The 13947-nt window shown below is 48.9% G+C and overlaps 1 protein-coding gene across 4 annotated transcripts in view; it reads left to right on the plus strand.

The window, feature by feature from the left end:
* The window catches only part of LOC135815012 (uncharacterized), a 108407-nt gene extending 95093 nt beyond the window's left edge, over positions 1-13314 (plus strand). For 3 of the 4 annotated variants that reach the window (XM_065328229.1, XM_065328238.1, XM_065328254.1), the window contains 5 exons: positions 348-644; positions 885-975; positions 1158-1240; positions 9152-9242; positions 12059-13314. In XM_065328229.1, the coding sequence (XP_065184301.1) occupies positions 348-644; positions 885-975; positions 1158-1240; positions 9152-9242; positions 12059-12633 (1137 nt within the window). In that variant the 3' untranslated portion in view covers positions 12634-13314. The remainder of the gene's footprint in view (positions 1-347; positions 645-884; positions 976-1157; positions 1241-9151; positions 9243-12058) is intronic. The other variant, XM_065328247.1, reaches the window with a different exon arrangement.
* Positions 13315-13947: the final 633 nt, after the last annotated feature.

Below are 13947 nucleotides of genomic sequence, written 5' to 3' on the forward strand. Positions count from 1 at the left end.
GTCACCATGTGTCAACAGAAGGAAGCACAGTACTATTTCAGCTGAAATACATCCTTAAAAGCTGAGAGAGTAGTAGATGGCCTAAACTGTGGAAAATATTCCTTCTATCGAATAATGCAACTCCTACAAATGTGCTGGTAGGATTGAGCAGAATTTGTAGATGTGGCTAGGCATGTTTGTGTGTTTGGAATACTGGGCAACACTAGCAGCACTCTTGAGCAAGTGGAAATCATTTACCTTTTCGCGGTTTCTATATCACTGTGCTCTTTTGCCGTGTCAGTGACGAGGGCTGGCAATGTATTTTGAAGTTTCTTCCTGATATCCCTGATGTCGTGCTCTCCTTGAAGCAGACTAATGGATCCACTGCATTCTCAATGGCAATGACGCAGCAACAACAGCAGCAACCGCAACAACAGCAGCAGCCACAACAACCTCACCTACCGTCGGCAACGACTGGCAGCAGTCTATACCAGTCACGGTATGGTAACACGCCGACGGCATCCTCCCTTAGTGGACCGAGTGGCGCAGCAGTTTTCGCTAACACGATGTCTCCGTACTATCGTTCTGGCAACAGACCGGTGCAGTATGATCAAACATCTCACTCTGGATCTTCATTGAAGGCGCTGTCGAGACACCAGAGCAGTGTGAGTAAACAGACACAGACAGACTCCCAAACACACACACAGACACACACACATGCTCTCACACACACACACACACGCGCACACGCACACACACACACACACACACACACACACACACACACACACACACACACACATAGACACACATAGACACAACATGCATCTCACAGGTGAGATTCTCCGGTTATTCACCATCTTTTTCACTTTTTTTTGCTGTTTTACTCCTGTTCTTCTGTACAGACGCTTTACGACATCATGGTACCGGGAATTGGTCCCACTGCCACTCTCTACGCCTACAACAAATCGCAGTTATTTCCGGATGGCATGGGAAGTAAGGCAGTTTGATGTATGCTGCTGTTGTCCAGGGTTGTGGTGGAATATGATTTTGACACGGCGAATCCGGACGTAGGAATGCTGCTGGCATGCTGGTGTGCACAAGCTGACTGTCTGGAAATTGTGAAATTACATTACCAAGTACAAGTACTGGTGGTGCTTCTCTTGTGTTGGCCGCAGTGGCTCAGATGGGAGCAGCTAATCTATCGGGAGCAGCTAATCTATCGGCGACAGCATATACAGGGCTGCCATCGCAAGCATCGGTGAGTGAATTTGAGTCAAAGTGCGTCTGAAATGTGTACGGGTGTAGTAGTAGTAGTAGTAGTAGTAGTAGCAGCAGCAGCAGCAGCAGCAGTAGTAGTGTTTATTATTTTAATTTTGTGATTCTATCATTCTATCAGCCATTATGGTGTTGCTGTTCTAGTCAATATGTATATAATAACACATGGTACGGAGGGCATTATGGCTGATTTATGCCCTAGTGCGTAGCCCAAGGTCGTGCACCGTAGCCCAAGAGCCGCAGGCCCGCGGGCTACGGTGCACGACCGAGGGCTACGCACTAGGGCATACAATCAGCCATAATGCACGACGCACCATGTGTTTATTATAGTTCATACATGCCACGTGCCTAGTTGTAGACAAATAAGGTAAACATGGTCAAGGGAGGAGGAAGGTTCCAATCAGCTGTCATATGAATGAAGGGTCGAACAAGATCGGAAGGAGCTTTCTCCGTGGAATGATAGAACGTTTTGTGTCAGATTTACTTGCAGTTCCAGGAATATGTCTTTGCATTTTGGTGTTAGTTTTGCCTATTGGGCGGTACGGAAGTTAGCTGATTCGCTGCTGCTTTGGCGTTAACGTTGGTCGCAAACATCCTTGACCAAGGGGCACTAGTAATTAGACTAGTTTTGAGAGTGCATTGTAAGTGTTCTTATTCGGAACAATGATACTTTTTCACATACATCTGAGATTTTGTTCGCATTGCTTTCAGTTTACTTGAGGTCCATATGTACACTGGACAATCATGTAGCTAGGTACATTTGAAGTACATGTACATGTAGATGTAACTGTATATTTTGTAGGAGTTCGAGATACAATCTGATCTCTTCCAGATAGGTAACTTTGTGATGCATATTCACCTGTTGACTTGTTCATCTCAATTGACTTGAATTTAGTAATGCATGGTAATGACATGCTGTGTGCTATTGTCACGTTGTTATAAATTACTTCTCCTATGTCGACATTGCTAGTAAAATATAATTGTTTTGGACGGTGCACGTAAGTAGTTTCGTTTTGTGTGGTGTGTGCGAGTGCATGTGGTGTCCTTAGGAATGGTCCCATGTGTTCTATGTGCGCTGGAGTACTGCCAATTATTATGTACCAGGTCACTGCCCAAAAGGCATGGCTTGGTGCATATTTGGCAGTGCACCAGCGTACGTAGTACGCCTGGGGTCATTCCTAATGGGCATGGGTACGCCGTACCCGGGCATTATCGTCTGATAATGCCCTGGTACGGTGCTGCTCTGATTGGCCAAATGCTAGCAACGACCTGACAACAGGCACGTGACATGTATGAAACAGTGATACACGCTGGTTTGCATTTACCCTTGCCATACTCTCTTGTACTCTGTACTCTCTGTACTCTGTACTCTGCACTCTTTTGTCGTACCCTTGCTGTTCTCTCTCACACCTCACATTTGCAACAGCAAAACCACAGTGCAGGGTCGGCCCTTGACAAGCAAAACAAAATGAAGGACAGACCTTTTGCGCAAGCGCTGTTTCGCACCGCTCGCTCAACAACGATTACGTCACTACAGTGACGTGAACCTGCACTGCGTGCCACAACAAAACTAGTACAGTTAGCAAAACAATATTCGAAGTTCGAGAGAACATTGCTTCTCGTTTCTTTTGAATTCTCCAACGAGAAGCGTACACTACTCTGCCGGCATGCCTCACTTGTTTTTTGGTCACGTGATGCAGGCTTCACGGCATGTAGCAGATTTAGAAATTCAACGTATCAAGGAACAACAGAGGCTGAAGGAAGAAGTGCTGAATGAAATAGTGAACTACCGGAATCCAGAGGAGCAGCAATTACGGGCTGCCGACGTGAACCAGAGAGAGCAGACATTGACGGGCAAACGTTTTTAAAGTCACTGAAGGAAAGAGCGCAACACGAAGCAGCTCATCAGAAGAAGCAAAGGTAACAACTAACCCATGTAAGGGCGAGATCAGACTACCAATAAAAAGTGACAGAATGGGAAAGTTTCCAAGGTGATTTGATCATGTGAGGTTACTGGCACGTTACCGGCGGAAGTGTTTTACTGCCGCGGCGGTAACTGCATTCCGGCAGTAAAAAGAGTGCTCAGGCTGGGAAAAAGGGAAATTCCCTTCTCAGCGCCGCGGTGAGAGTTGCAAAACTTTCGTACCGGTAACGTTAGTTTATCGGTAGTGTGAATGTCCTTCACGGTTTATCGCCATTCACGGTTTCTCGCCATTCACGGTTTGACGGGATTCACGGTAATATGAACGCGCCCTTAGGTGCTGATGGCTATAAGAGGGACGGATCCAGGTGGTTCCGGGCGTTAAGCGGAAACCCCTAAAGTTTACAAATCTCCTACTGGAATCCATATGCATGTACTATACATGTATCAGCTATTCAGCTTTGGATAAACTGCAACCACCTGTAGAGATCTCTGGATCAGACCATGTATAAGACAGTAGTGTTTGAATATCAAGGAAGGTCCGTGTATAATATGAATGAATGTGGCGTGTTAATCACAGGTAGAGCAGGGTGTTTCAAATAGGAGATATATTGCAACCGGAACGAACTCAATATTCACTTTCTCTCTTGGTATTTCGATTAGAAAACATATACCACAGTGAGACTACGATGTATTTTATGCTGAACCAAAGGTTCATGGCTCTGCGATGACCAGATGCGCCATACCAAGTGTAGTGGATGCACATCCCACTGTTTGTCATTGTATCCTTTTATGTAACATGTATGCATTCATCCGGCCGCGCTGTGCGACATGCCAGTTGTACCGTACGCACTTTAGCTGTACTTGCCTGCCTGGCTTTTCCTTTGATCTCTCTGTCGTTCTCTGTATTCCCACACACTTGTGATTTGTAGTAACGAAGCTAGTTACAAGATGTCTTTGGTGCGTTTGTAGAACCACTACATGGTGTCAGAATTGGTTTTCCTGTAGTCTTTGGCCTCGTGAGCGGTGATGGCTCGTTTCAACCCTCCAGCGCCTTTCGACTTCAGCTCACCGGACCAGTGGCCCGCGTGGAAACTCCGTTTCACCCGTTTTCGTGCTGCCACCAAACTGAGTTCCGACCCGGGAGAAACTCAGGTGGCCACTTTGTTGTATGCTCTCGGACCCAACGCCGACTCCTTGTTCGAGTACCAACTCGGACTATCCGAGGACGACAAGAAGAAATATGACGAGGTCGTCAGTGCTTTCGACACGTACTTCCGCCCCTCTACCAATGTTGTTCATGAACGGGCTAAATTTGAACAGCTTGTACAACAACCCGGCCAGACCGTAGAGGAGTTTGTCCGTGCTCTGTACAAAGCTGCAGAGTATTGTGAGTTTGCTGGCACGAAGGATGAGCGTATCAGAGACCGCTTCGTCGCCCACATGCTGGACAAGCGGGTGAGTCGGGAGCTGCAGATGAAAGACAAGAGCGAGCAAACTCTCGCCAAAGTTGTTGCGTTCGCACGGCACGCCGAAACTGTCCAGCAACAGGTTGCAGCCCAATCGCGCAGTGGCTTGGCCGCCGCCAGCTCGATTTCAGACGATGATGTCTCAGCCTCAGCTGTCCAGTCGCACCGTGGTGGTCGATCTATGCCGAAGAGCAGACCGCATGGTAGCTACAAATCTGCAGCAACGCCGCCTGCGACCGAATCGAAGTGCCCGAACTGTGGTGGAAGCCACCACTCGCAACGCGATCAGTGCCCAGCCAGAGGCCAGTGCTGCAAAGCCTGTGGCAAGCGCAACCACTTCGCGCGAGTTTGCCGATCGAAACCATCCACCTCTGCCGTCACGAACGACTCTCCGGACTCTCTATTTGTTGGCCACACGACGTGCGCACAAAGTGTAAGTGATTCACCCTGGTTGGCAGATCTAGCTATCGGAAAGAGTGTAGTCCAGTTCAAGCTAGATACTGGAGCTGATGTCTCTACCATGTCCGTGCAATCATACAATACACTTCAGCCCAAGTCGTCCTTATCTGCTACTAGTGCCCAGCTGAGAGGAGCGAATGACCAGACTATGCAGGTCCTGGGTGTATTTGAGGCTCACTGCTCCTTTCAATCTCAGTCCACTACCATACCCATCTTTGTTCTAGATGGTGCCAGCACTAGCCTGCTCAGCCGATCTGCGTGCACAGCACTGGGTCTAGTTCAGCGTCTGGCTGAAGTGCAAGGTCCAGTCCCACTCGTACAGTGTATGGTTGGTCCTGCTGCGCAGATTCACTTAACTTCCGACGCCACACCGTATCACTGCCTGACAGCTCGCAGAGTTCCTCATCACCTGTACTCGAAAGTACGTGAAGAACTGCACCGCATGGAAGATGGCGACATCATTGCGCGTGTCGACGAACCCACAGACTGGTGTTCGCCTATGGTGCCCGTCCTCAAACCTAACGGCAAGGTACGCATCTGTGTCGACCTGAAGCGTCTTAATGCGTCTGTCAAGCGGGAGACATTTCAGCTGCCAACGTTAGAAGATGCCCTGTCTTCACTGGCCGGAGCGACTGTGTTCACGACATTGGACACTGCTAACGGATTCTGGCAAGTCCCACTCAGTCCCGACTCTGCCCGTTTGACCACCTTCATCACGCCGTTCGGCAGGTTCTACTTCAAACGACTGCCATTCGGCATCACATCAGCACCTGAGATTTTCCAGAAGCGTCTCACCAACTTTCTGGACCAGCTCCCCGGCGTGTTCGTCTACATGGACGATATCATTGTCTCTGGCCGTACGCGAGAAGAACACGACCGTAACCTAGCTGCCGTACTAGACATCCTGCAGAAAGCCAACGTCACGCTGAACATGACGAAATGTCACAAGCGTCAGGCCGAAGTGAAGTTCCTTGGTCACATCTTCTCCGCCAAAGGTCTCCACCCTGACCCAGCGAGAGTGTCCAGCGTCGCTAATCTGAAGCCGCCCAAGAACGTCACGGAACTGAAGCGCATTCTCGGCATGTTCGCGTTCATGTCACGCTTCATTCCCAATCTCTCGGAAGTCAGCGCTCCACTGCGTCTTCTACTGGGGCATGACACCGCATGGGAGTGGTCTGCTACACAACAACAGGCCCTGGACAAGCTCAAACAGCTTGCCACCAATGCGCCCTGCCTCACGTTCTTCGACCGAACCAAGCCCACGGTCATCAGCGCTGATGCCAGCAGTTACGGCTTGGGAGCTGTCCTATTGCAGGAGCATGACGACGGAATGCGCCCCATTGCATTTGCCTCACGCAGCCTCACCACTACTGAGCAACAGTACGCGCAGATCGAGAAGGAGTGCTTGGCTGTTGTCTGGGCTTGTGAGCGATTCCACGGCTACATTTACGGCAACTCGTCCCTCACTGTCCAGACGGATCACAAACCACTCATCCCGCTGATCAATACGCGTGATTTGAACCGTGTCCCGATGCGATGTCAACGCCTCCTGATGCGCCTGCTCACGTACAATCCAGCCGCCATGTATGTCCCTGGCAAAGAGCTAGTTGTTGCCGATGCTCTGTCTCGCGCTCCGCTCGCCTGTGACGACACGCCTAGTCTCCAAGACGAGATCAGCATCAACCTCGCATCTTACATCGGCGAGATCGTGTCGGATGGTAAAGCCCGTGACATTGCTGACGCCACCACACAAGATGAGACGCTCAAGCAAGTCCTCCACTTCGTCCAACACGGATGGCCGTGCAACCCACGTGATGTCGACGACACTGTGCGCCCATACTTCCATGAACGCCAGTTACTGTCCTGTGAGCAAGGTGTGCTGTACCATGGCTTCCGCATTGTCATGCCACCCTCTCTGCAGCCTGAGATGCTCGAGAAGCTCCACGAGGGACATCAAGGTGCAAGGAAGTGCAAGTCTCGCGCCCGCCATTCCATTTGGTGGCCAGGCTTGTCAAGGCAAATCGACACGATGGTCGCTACGTGTGAAGTGTGCACCAAACACCGCGTCCAGTCGACCGAACCACTGCAACCCGTCCAACGCCCAACACTGCCGTGGCACACAGTTGGTGCAGATCTGATGGAATTCAACGGCACGACTTACCTCGTCATTGTTGACTATCTCTCGCGTTACCTCGATGTCGTACCGCTGACTGCCACAACCTCGATTGCTGTCATCAAGCATCTGCACCGCATCTGTGCCGAGCATGGTTTCCCGTCCACCTTGGTTACAGACAACGGTCCTCAGTTTGCCAGCGAAGCGTTTACTGAGTTCTGCACAGCAAACGACATCACCCATCGCACTTCCAGTCCACGGTATCCTCAGTCGAATGGCGAAGCAGAACGTGCAGTTCTCACCGCCAAGAATCTCCTGCGGAAGGCCGAAAGCCTGCAAGATGCACTCTTGGCTTACCGCACGACACCGCTGAGCAACGGCTATGCCCCATGTCAGCTGTTGTATGGCCGCCAGCTCCGTACCGGTCTACCTGCAACGACTGAACAGCTGGAACCGAAATGGCCAGATCTCCCTAGTATTCTGGAATCGGAAACTCAGTCCCAGGAACAGCAGAAGTTGCACTACGACCAACGGCACGCAGCTAAGCCTCTCGCGACTCTACAGCTTCATGACCGTGTATTCATCACCGATCTCGAACGGGAGGGCAAGATAGTAGAGCAAGTGTCCAATCGTTCTTACCTCGTTGAGTCTGGTCACTCTACTGTTCGCCGCAATCGTCGTCACTTGATCCGACTGCCACTGCTAGAAGCAGAGAAGCCGACAGTCGAGGTTGAGTACGGTGGCACAGCAGCTGATCCAGTCCGTCGCTCTGCTAGAGCTCCTCAGCCTGTCAACCGCCTCATTGAATCATGCTAATTCAGCAACGTGCCGAGACGTAACTGCCGTCGTCTCTGCACATCACTCTTTCACTGCAACTTGCTCTACAAACAATACCTACATTATCGAATAGTCTTTGGACTCCTCATCTTCTCTATTATAGCCTGTTTAATCTCAGAGGGGAGATGTAGTGGATGCACATCCCACTGTTTGTCATTGTATCCTTTTATGTAACATGTATGCATTCATCCGGCTGCGCTGTGCGACATGCCAGTTGTACCGTACGCACTTTAGCTGTACTTGCCTGCCTGGCTTTTCCTTTGATCTCTCTGTCGTTCTCTGTATTCCCACACACTTGTGATTTGTAGTAACGAAGCTAGTTACAAGATGTCTTTGGTGCGTTTGTAGAACCACTACACCAAGCAGGTGCATTTCTGACGTGTTGCTTCGCACTACGACTTGAGTTTTACGTCTTTCGAAAAATCAACTTGTCTCAGGTAAACAGCGGCTCGTCTCTCGCCTATAAAGCACCGTATACGAATGAAAACTAATGGAAGCACACACAAGGCTTATCGTTTCTCTGTACTGCCCATCGTGGAACCCAAATTTCTGAACTCAGGGTGAACTTGACGTGGACTCTATTGATTGTTCCTGTTTCGAGCAACCGCTGTGACAACAAACTTTTTAAACGAAAAGTCGGGCAACTTGGAGGCAACGGGCCAACACAAAGGAGTGGCTCACTTTGATCGACTCTGGCCTCAGAGCAAACTTCAACATGCCAGCTACCTTCCACAAACATATTACGAGCGAACAATCCACACTGATGATCGGTTTGGGTCTACACATTTTTTCTGTCAAACTATTCCTATTTGAAACACTCTCCTCTACTGTTTACAAAAGTGTACACGTTTGGATTTGAAGGCCTCATTCAATTCATTAGGCACTACAGTACAAACAGGTATATACTGGGTTTGTACAGCACTGGGGAACTAACTCGCTTTCGCGGAAACACTCGCTTTTCGTCCGGGGTCAAAATATTGAATCAGTTGTTTTCTCTGTGCTGTCTTTCTCACCTTGGAAAAACTTTGACACATTAAATTTTACACTGCTTGGTCTCAGTAACTGAGTGTTCTTTACTGCTGGTCTTCTGTACAGATGTTTGGTAACGACATACTATCGAGAATGGGTGTCACTGGCGATCTCTACTCCTTCGCTACATCGCCGTGTTTCCCGGATGGCTCCGGAAGTAAGGCAGTTTGATGTATGCTGCTGTTGTCCAGGGTTGTGGTGGAATATGATTTTGACACGGCGAATCCGGACGTAGGAATGCTGCTGGCATGATGGTGTGCACAAGCTGACTGTCTGGAAATTGTGAAATTACATTACCAAGTACAAGTACTGGTGGTGCTTCTCTTGTGTTGTGGTGCTTCTCTTGTGGGTGGCAACATTGACAAGAATACTCTTCTTTGTTGATACCACTTGAATCAGTCACTGCTGTCTCGGGAGTACAGCTGTCCACATCTAACTGTACGTGTGTCATTAGGAAACTCAGACACGCGCTGCTGCAGAGTGCTCATAACGACTTGGTGCTGAATCCATGAGTAATTCTAGTTCTTTTCGAGCCTGTTTGGCTGGACTCCGCAAAAGCAGTTCATCGGAACAACATGCATCTCTTTCCGCTTGTAACTGCTCTTTGAGACTGGTCCAAATATATCAAAGGATCGGCGTCTACTTCAGTATCGCTACTGGTCTAGTGACGCTATCTACAGAGCCTGAACTGGCTGAAGCACAACGAGAAACTTCTCTTCGGCTTTTCGATATTCACTTCGCGTCCAAGATTCTCTTTGTTCTCGACAAAACAGTTTCCTCCTTTTAAATCCTTGTTGCGAATTTTTGCAACAGCTTTGGTTGGGCGCACGCAGATGCTGAGATATCCATTGACCTGACTACAATGCAGTGATATAAGCATTGCTGCATCAAGTGCCAACAGCAAAAAAGCGTTACGTGTCTGCACAAAGGGATCTGCGAGCCAGTAACCTGGTAACACGCAGAGGGTTGCACCTACTTCATGAGTGTAGCCGATTGTTGCCAAAAGCTGGGACTTCCCGATATTATCCACTATGGAAGTGCAAATGCGGCTAAAATATCACAAAATGCTCGTTTTTCCCTTGCTAATGCTCCACAATGCTCTGGTGCTCGGATAGTCCTTTAGGGGTTTTACGTCGGGCCCTAGACGATGGCTACAATGGCCAACCGGAGAAGAAAGAAGTTGAGGCCAAAGAGAATGTTTAATTTTCTTGCACATACTTATTATGCAGTATGACATAGTAGCCTCAGCTGGTTTTGCTCGTGGCTGCAACGCACGGGTAGTGAACCCAGGACAGAAGCGGACCAGGCATCATGACTTTGCACATCTATCGTTATGCTGCTTCATTACGCGACCTGTTTTATTATTATTTATTATTATGACATAGTAGACGGGAGTCAGGCCGCTACAATCCCATAATGCCCAATATAATGCCGGAATTATCCCCTGCACAATAGTGCTTAAAGGGGAAGTTAAGGCAAAAATCAAAATTTCACCAGTTGTAGTCTTCGAGGTGCTGAGTCGAATGGTCGTGGTCCGAGGAAGCTGAGACGCTCCCTTCCTGCTTTAATCCCAATCAAACTCGCGCACTTCCACCGAAACTGGGTGACTGCGCCCTACGAGATGGGGATTTGTATGCAAAATGTCACTAAATGCGCCATTTCGTTCTTATAAAAGCACGGATGACCGCGATTGGCCCATATGTTGTAGTCTTTTGGACGCTGAGTCGACTGGTTTTGGTCCGAAAAGGCTGCGATGCAGCGTTCCTCCTTTATTCCCAATCGAACATGGTTGAACAAGCGGTCACGTGCTCCTGCGTACACTAGTCACCTGGTCACCGTGCCGGCAGGGTACAACTTACTAGCCTGTTTGACCTTTTTTGGGTGCACTTCTGTCACTCGAGTTGAACTCGAGTTCAACCTTGGTGTGAAAGTTGTCACCTGCTGGCGTGGTGACCAGATGATTTGGGCACCCAGGAGCACGTGACCGCTTCTTCAACCACGTTTGATTGGGAATAAAGGAGGAACGCTGCATCGCAGCCTTCTCGAACCAAAACCAGTCGACTCAGCATCCAAAAGACTACAACATATGGGTCAATCGCGGTCATCCGTGCTTTTATAAGAACGAAATGGCGCTTTTAGTGACATTTTGCATACAAATCCCCATCTAGTAGGGCGCAGTCACCCAGTTTCGGTGGAAGTGCGCGAGTTCGATTGGGATTCAAGTAGGAAGGGAGCGTCTCAGCTTTCTCGGACCAAGACCATTCGACTCAGCACCCCGAAGACTACAATTGGTGAAATTTTGATTTTTGCCTTAACTTCCCCTTTAAGCGTAGAGTATGGTAGCCACTATTTCTCTGCTGCTGCTGCTGCTACTAAAACTCTGCCAGCTGGTGAAGACGTAAGCCTAGTTCACATTCGACGGGGCGCGCGGGTACTATAAAACATTGCTGGATCGGCCGAGCTTCAAGAGAATTTCTCAACACACTCTGAGTCTCTACAGACAACAGTCTTTGCCATAGCAGTTAGTTGGAGACTGCATAAGGAGATCCCGATGGCACACACAGTCCGGGTGATCCTTGCGGTGTGGACAAACGGTGTCATGGGTATGGGTATGGGTATGGGTGTGGATCAGATTGCAAGTGTTGCCGCCGTACTTCTCGGCTTGTTGCATTCCGGGTGTGCTAGCTCCACTTTCTCTTTGTTTTCCTTCTGTCTGTCTGTGACTCTCATCTCATTGTTCTCTTTCTTTCTCACACTGTTTCTCTCTCTCTCTCTCTATCTCTCTCTCTTTCTCTTTCTCTCTCGCTGTTTCTCTCTCTCTTTCTTTCTTTGTCTCTCTCTCTCTCTCTCTCTCTCTCTTTTTCTTTCTTTCTCTCTCTCTCTCTCTCTCTCTCTCTCTCTCTTTCTCTCTCTCTCTCGCTCTCTCTCTCTCTCTCTCTCTCTCTCTCTCTCTCTCCCCCTCTCTCTCTCCAGGCAAAAACATAGACACGAGGGCTGAGTTTGTGGAGTGGTATGAGGAAGAGGAGGCCAAGAACCAGGGAATTAGCTCTGCGTCTGGCCGGGTTGATCAAGGAATTAGCTCTGCCTCTGGCAGGGCAGATCAGGGAATTGGCTCTGCCTCTGGCGGGGTTGATCAGGGAATTAGCTCTTTATCTGGCGGATCCAATCAGAGAATTAGCCCTGCCTCTGGCGGCACTGATCAGAGAGTTTGCTCTGCCTCTGGCGTCGTTGATCAGGGAATTAGCTCTGCCTCTGGCGGGGTTGATCAGGGAATTAGCTCTTTATCTGGCTTATCCTATCAGAGAATTAGCCCTGCCTCTGGCGGCACTGATCAGAGAGTTTGCTCTGCCTCTGGCGTCGTTGATCAGGGAATTAGCTCTGCCTCTGGCGGGGTTGATCAGGGAATGAGCTCTTTATCTTTATCCGGCGGATCCTATCAGAGAATTAGCCCTGCCTCTGGCGGGACTGATCAGAGAGTTTGCTCTGCCTCTGGCGTGGTTGATCATAGAATTAGCTCTGCCTCTGGTTGGGCCTCATCAGGGAATTAGCTCTGCCTCTGGCGGTACTAATCATTTCGAGGATGACCACGTTGACGACAATTACGACGGTGCAGCAGGAGCGTGAATACAAATATTCAAATAAAAATGACATTTTGAGGTAAAATGTACGTGCGATGACAGTGTGCCTGCTGCCACATGGTGAGTCGGTGGTCTCCCCGACAGGCTGCTGTGCCTCAGACTGAGTAAGAATATTTGGGCTGCTGGCTGCAGATGCGCCGGCATGATGTGAATGTCGACGCAATGAACACACACACACACAAGCTCCCATCTCGTTGACCTGTGGACTATCTTGCCGTCTCGTCGAATCTCAAAATCACGTGCAGCAGCCCTGGGAGAATGCTGTTCAATGGCCTACAGACTTACCACGATCGAGTTAGTCACGTGCTCTCACTAAGGCACCTTCAGAGTATAATGCGAGAGATTTGGACCTTTAAAACTCTGGAATTTCAGACTTTATGCTTGTGATGTGGTTTTCCCAGTGTTTTGTCCAGTGTTTCACCGAGTGTTTGGTCCAGTTTTTTGTCCAGTGTTTTGTCTAATGTGTTTTGTCCAGTGAGTGTGTGCTTCAACAATGTTTGTTCTCCAAGCTGGTATCTTCCTATTGCTGCTCCTGCTGCTGCCTATCTCAAGAAATGTGTCAATAACAATAGAAATCCGTCGCAATTGTTACTATGCGATTCGTTTGTACGTTTGCACAAAGACTTATGGCATAGTATATTCCGGGTGGTACAGTGGACTTAACCAGCATGAAACGCCAGATCACGGTAAACCTCAAGATCCTGCAAACTTTCAAAGAAAATGTGCACCACTACCTTCGCCGTAGCCATTAGCTTTGGGTCACTGATTCCCTCGAGGAACAATTATCACAGTGCATGCTCCCCTTTTAAACATGTTTTGTGCTTCTGCCCTTCACATCTGATCATCAGTACAACTTCTGAACTCTCAATGTGGGCAGCTAAAGCTAGCGCAAGGGTTGGCTGACTTCTGTGGTCAGTCCCTGGTGGGAGGACATGACCCATCTCAGAGATGCAGTAGTAGTCTAGATGAAAATGTCTCCTCAGGATTGCTTTCCAGCATGAAACTAGTGAGTAGAGACGTTTTATAATCACTTTTTTCCAACGGATCAAGTTTTCGTTTGTACAAAGCTCTGCACGCCGTGTATTGATAGGCACTGTGACCCGTACTGGTCGTAGTCAAGATTCTTCTGTAGTCTAGATGAACATATTCATGAGAACTCTGCTCGCAAACAACTAGCATTGTCATAATCACACGACGCTGCCTCTTACAAACTCGCTTACTCAG

The sequence above is a fragment of the Sycon ciliatum genome, chromosome 1 (assembly GCF_964019385.1).
Source record: "Sycon ciliatum chromosome 1, ocSycCili1.1, whole genome shotgun sequence".
NCBI classification, from domain to species: Eukaryota; Metazoa; Porifera; class Calcarea; order Leucosolenida; family Sycettidae; genus Sycon; species Sycon ciliatum.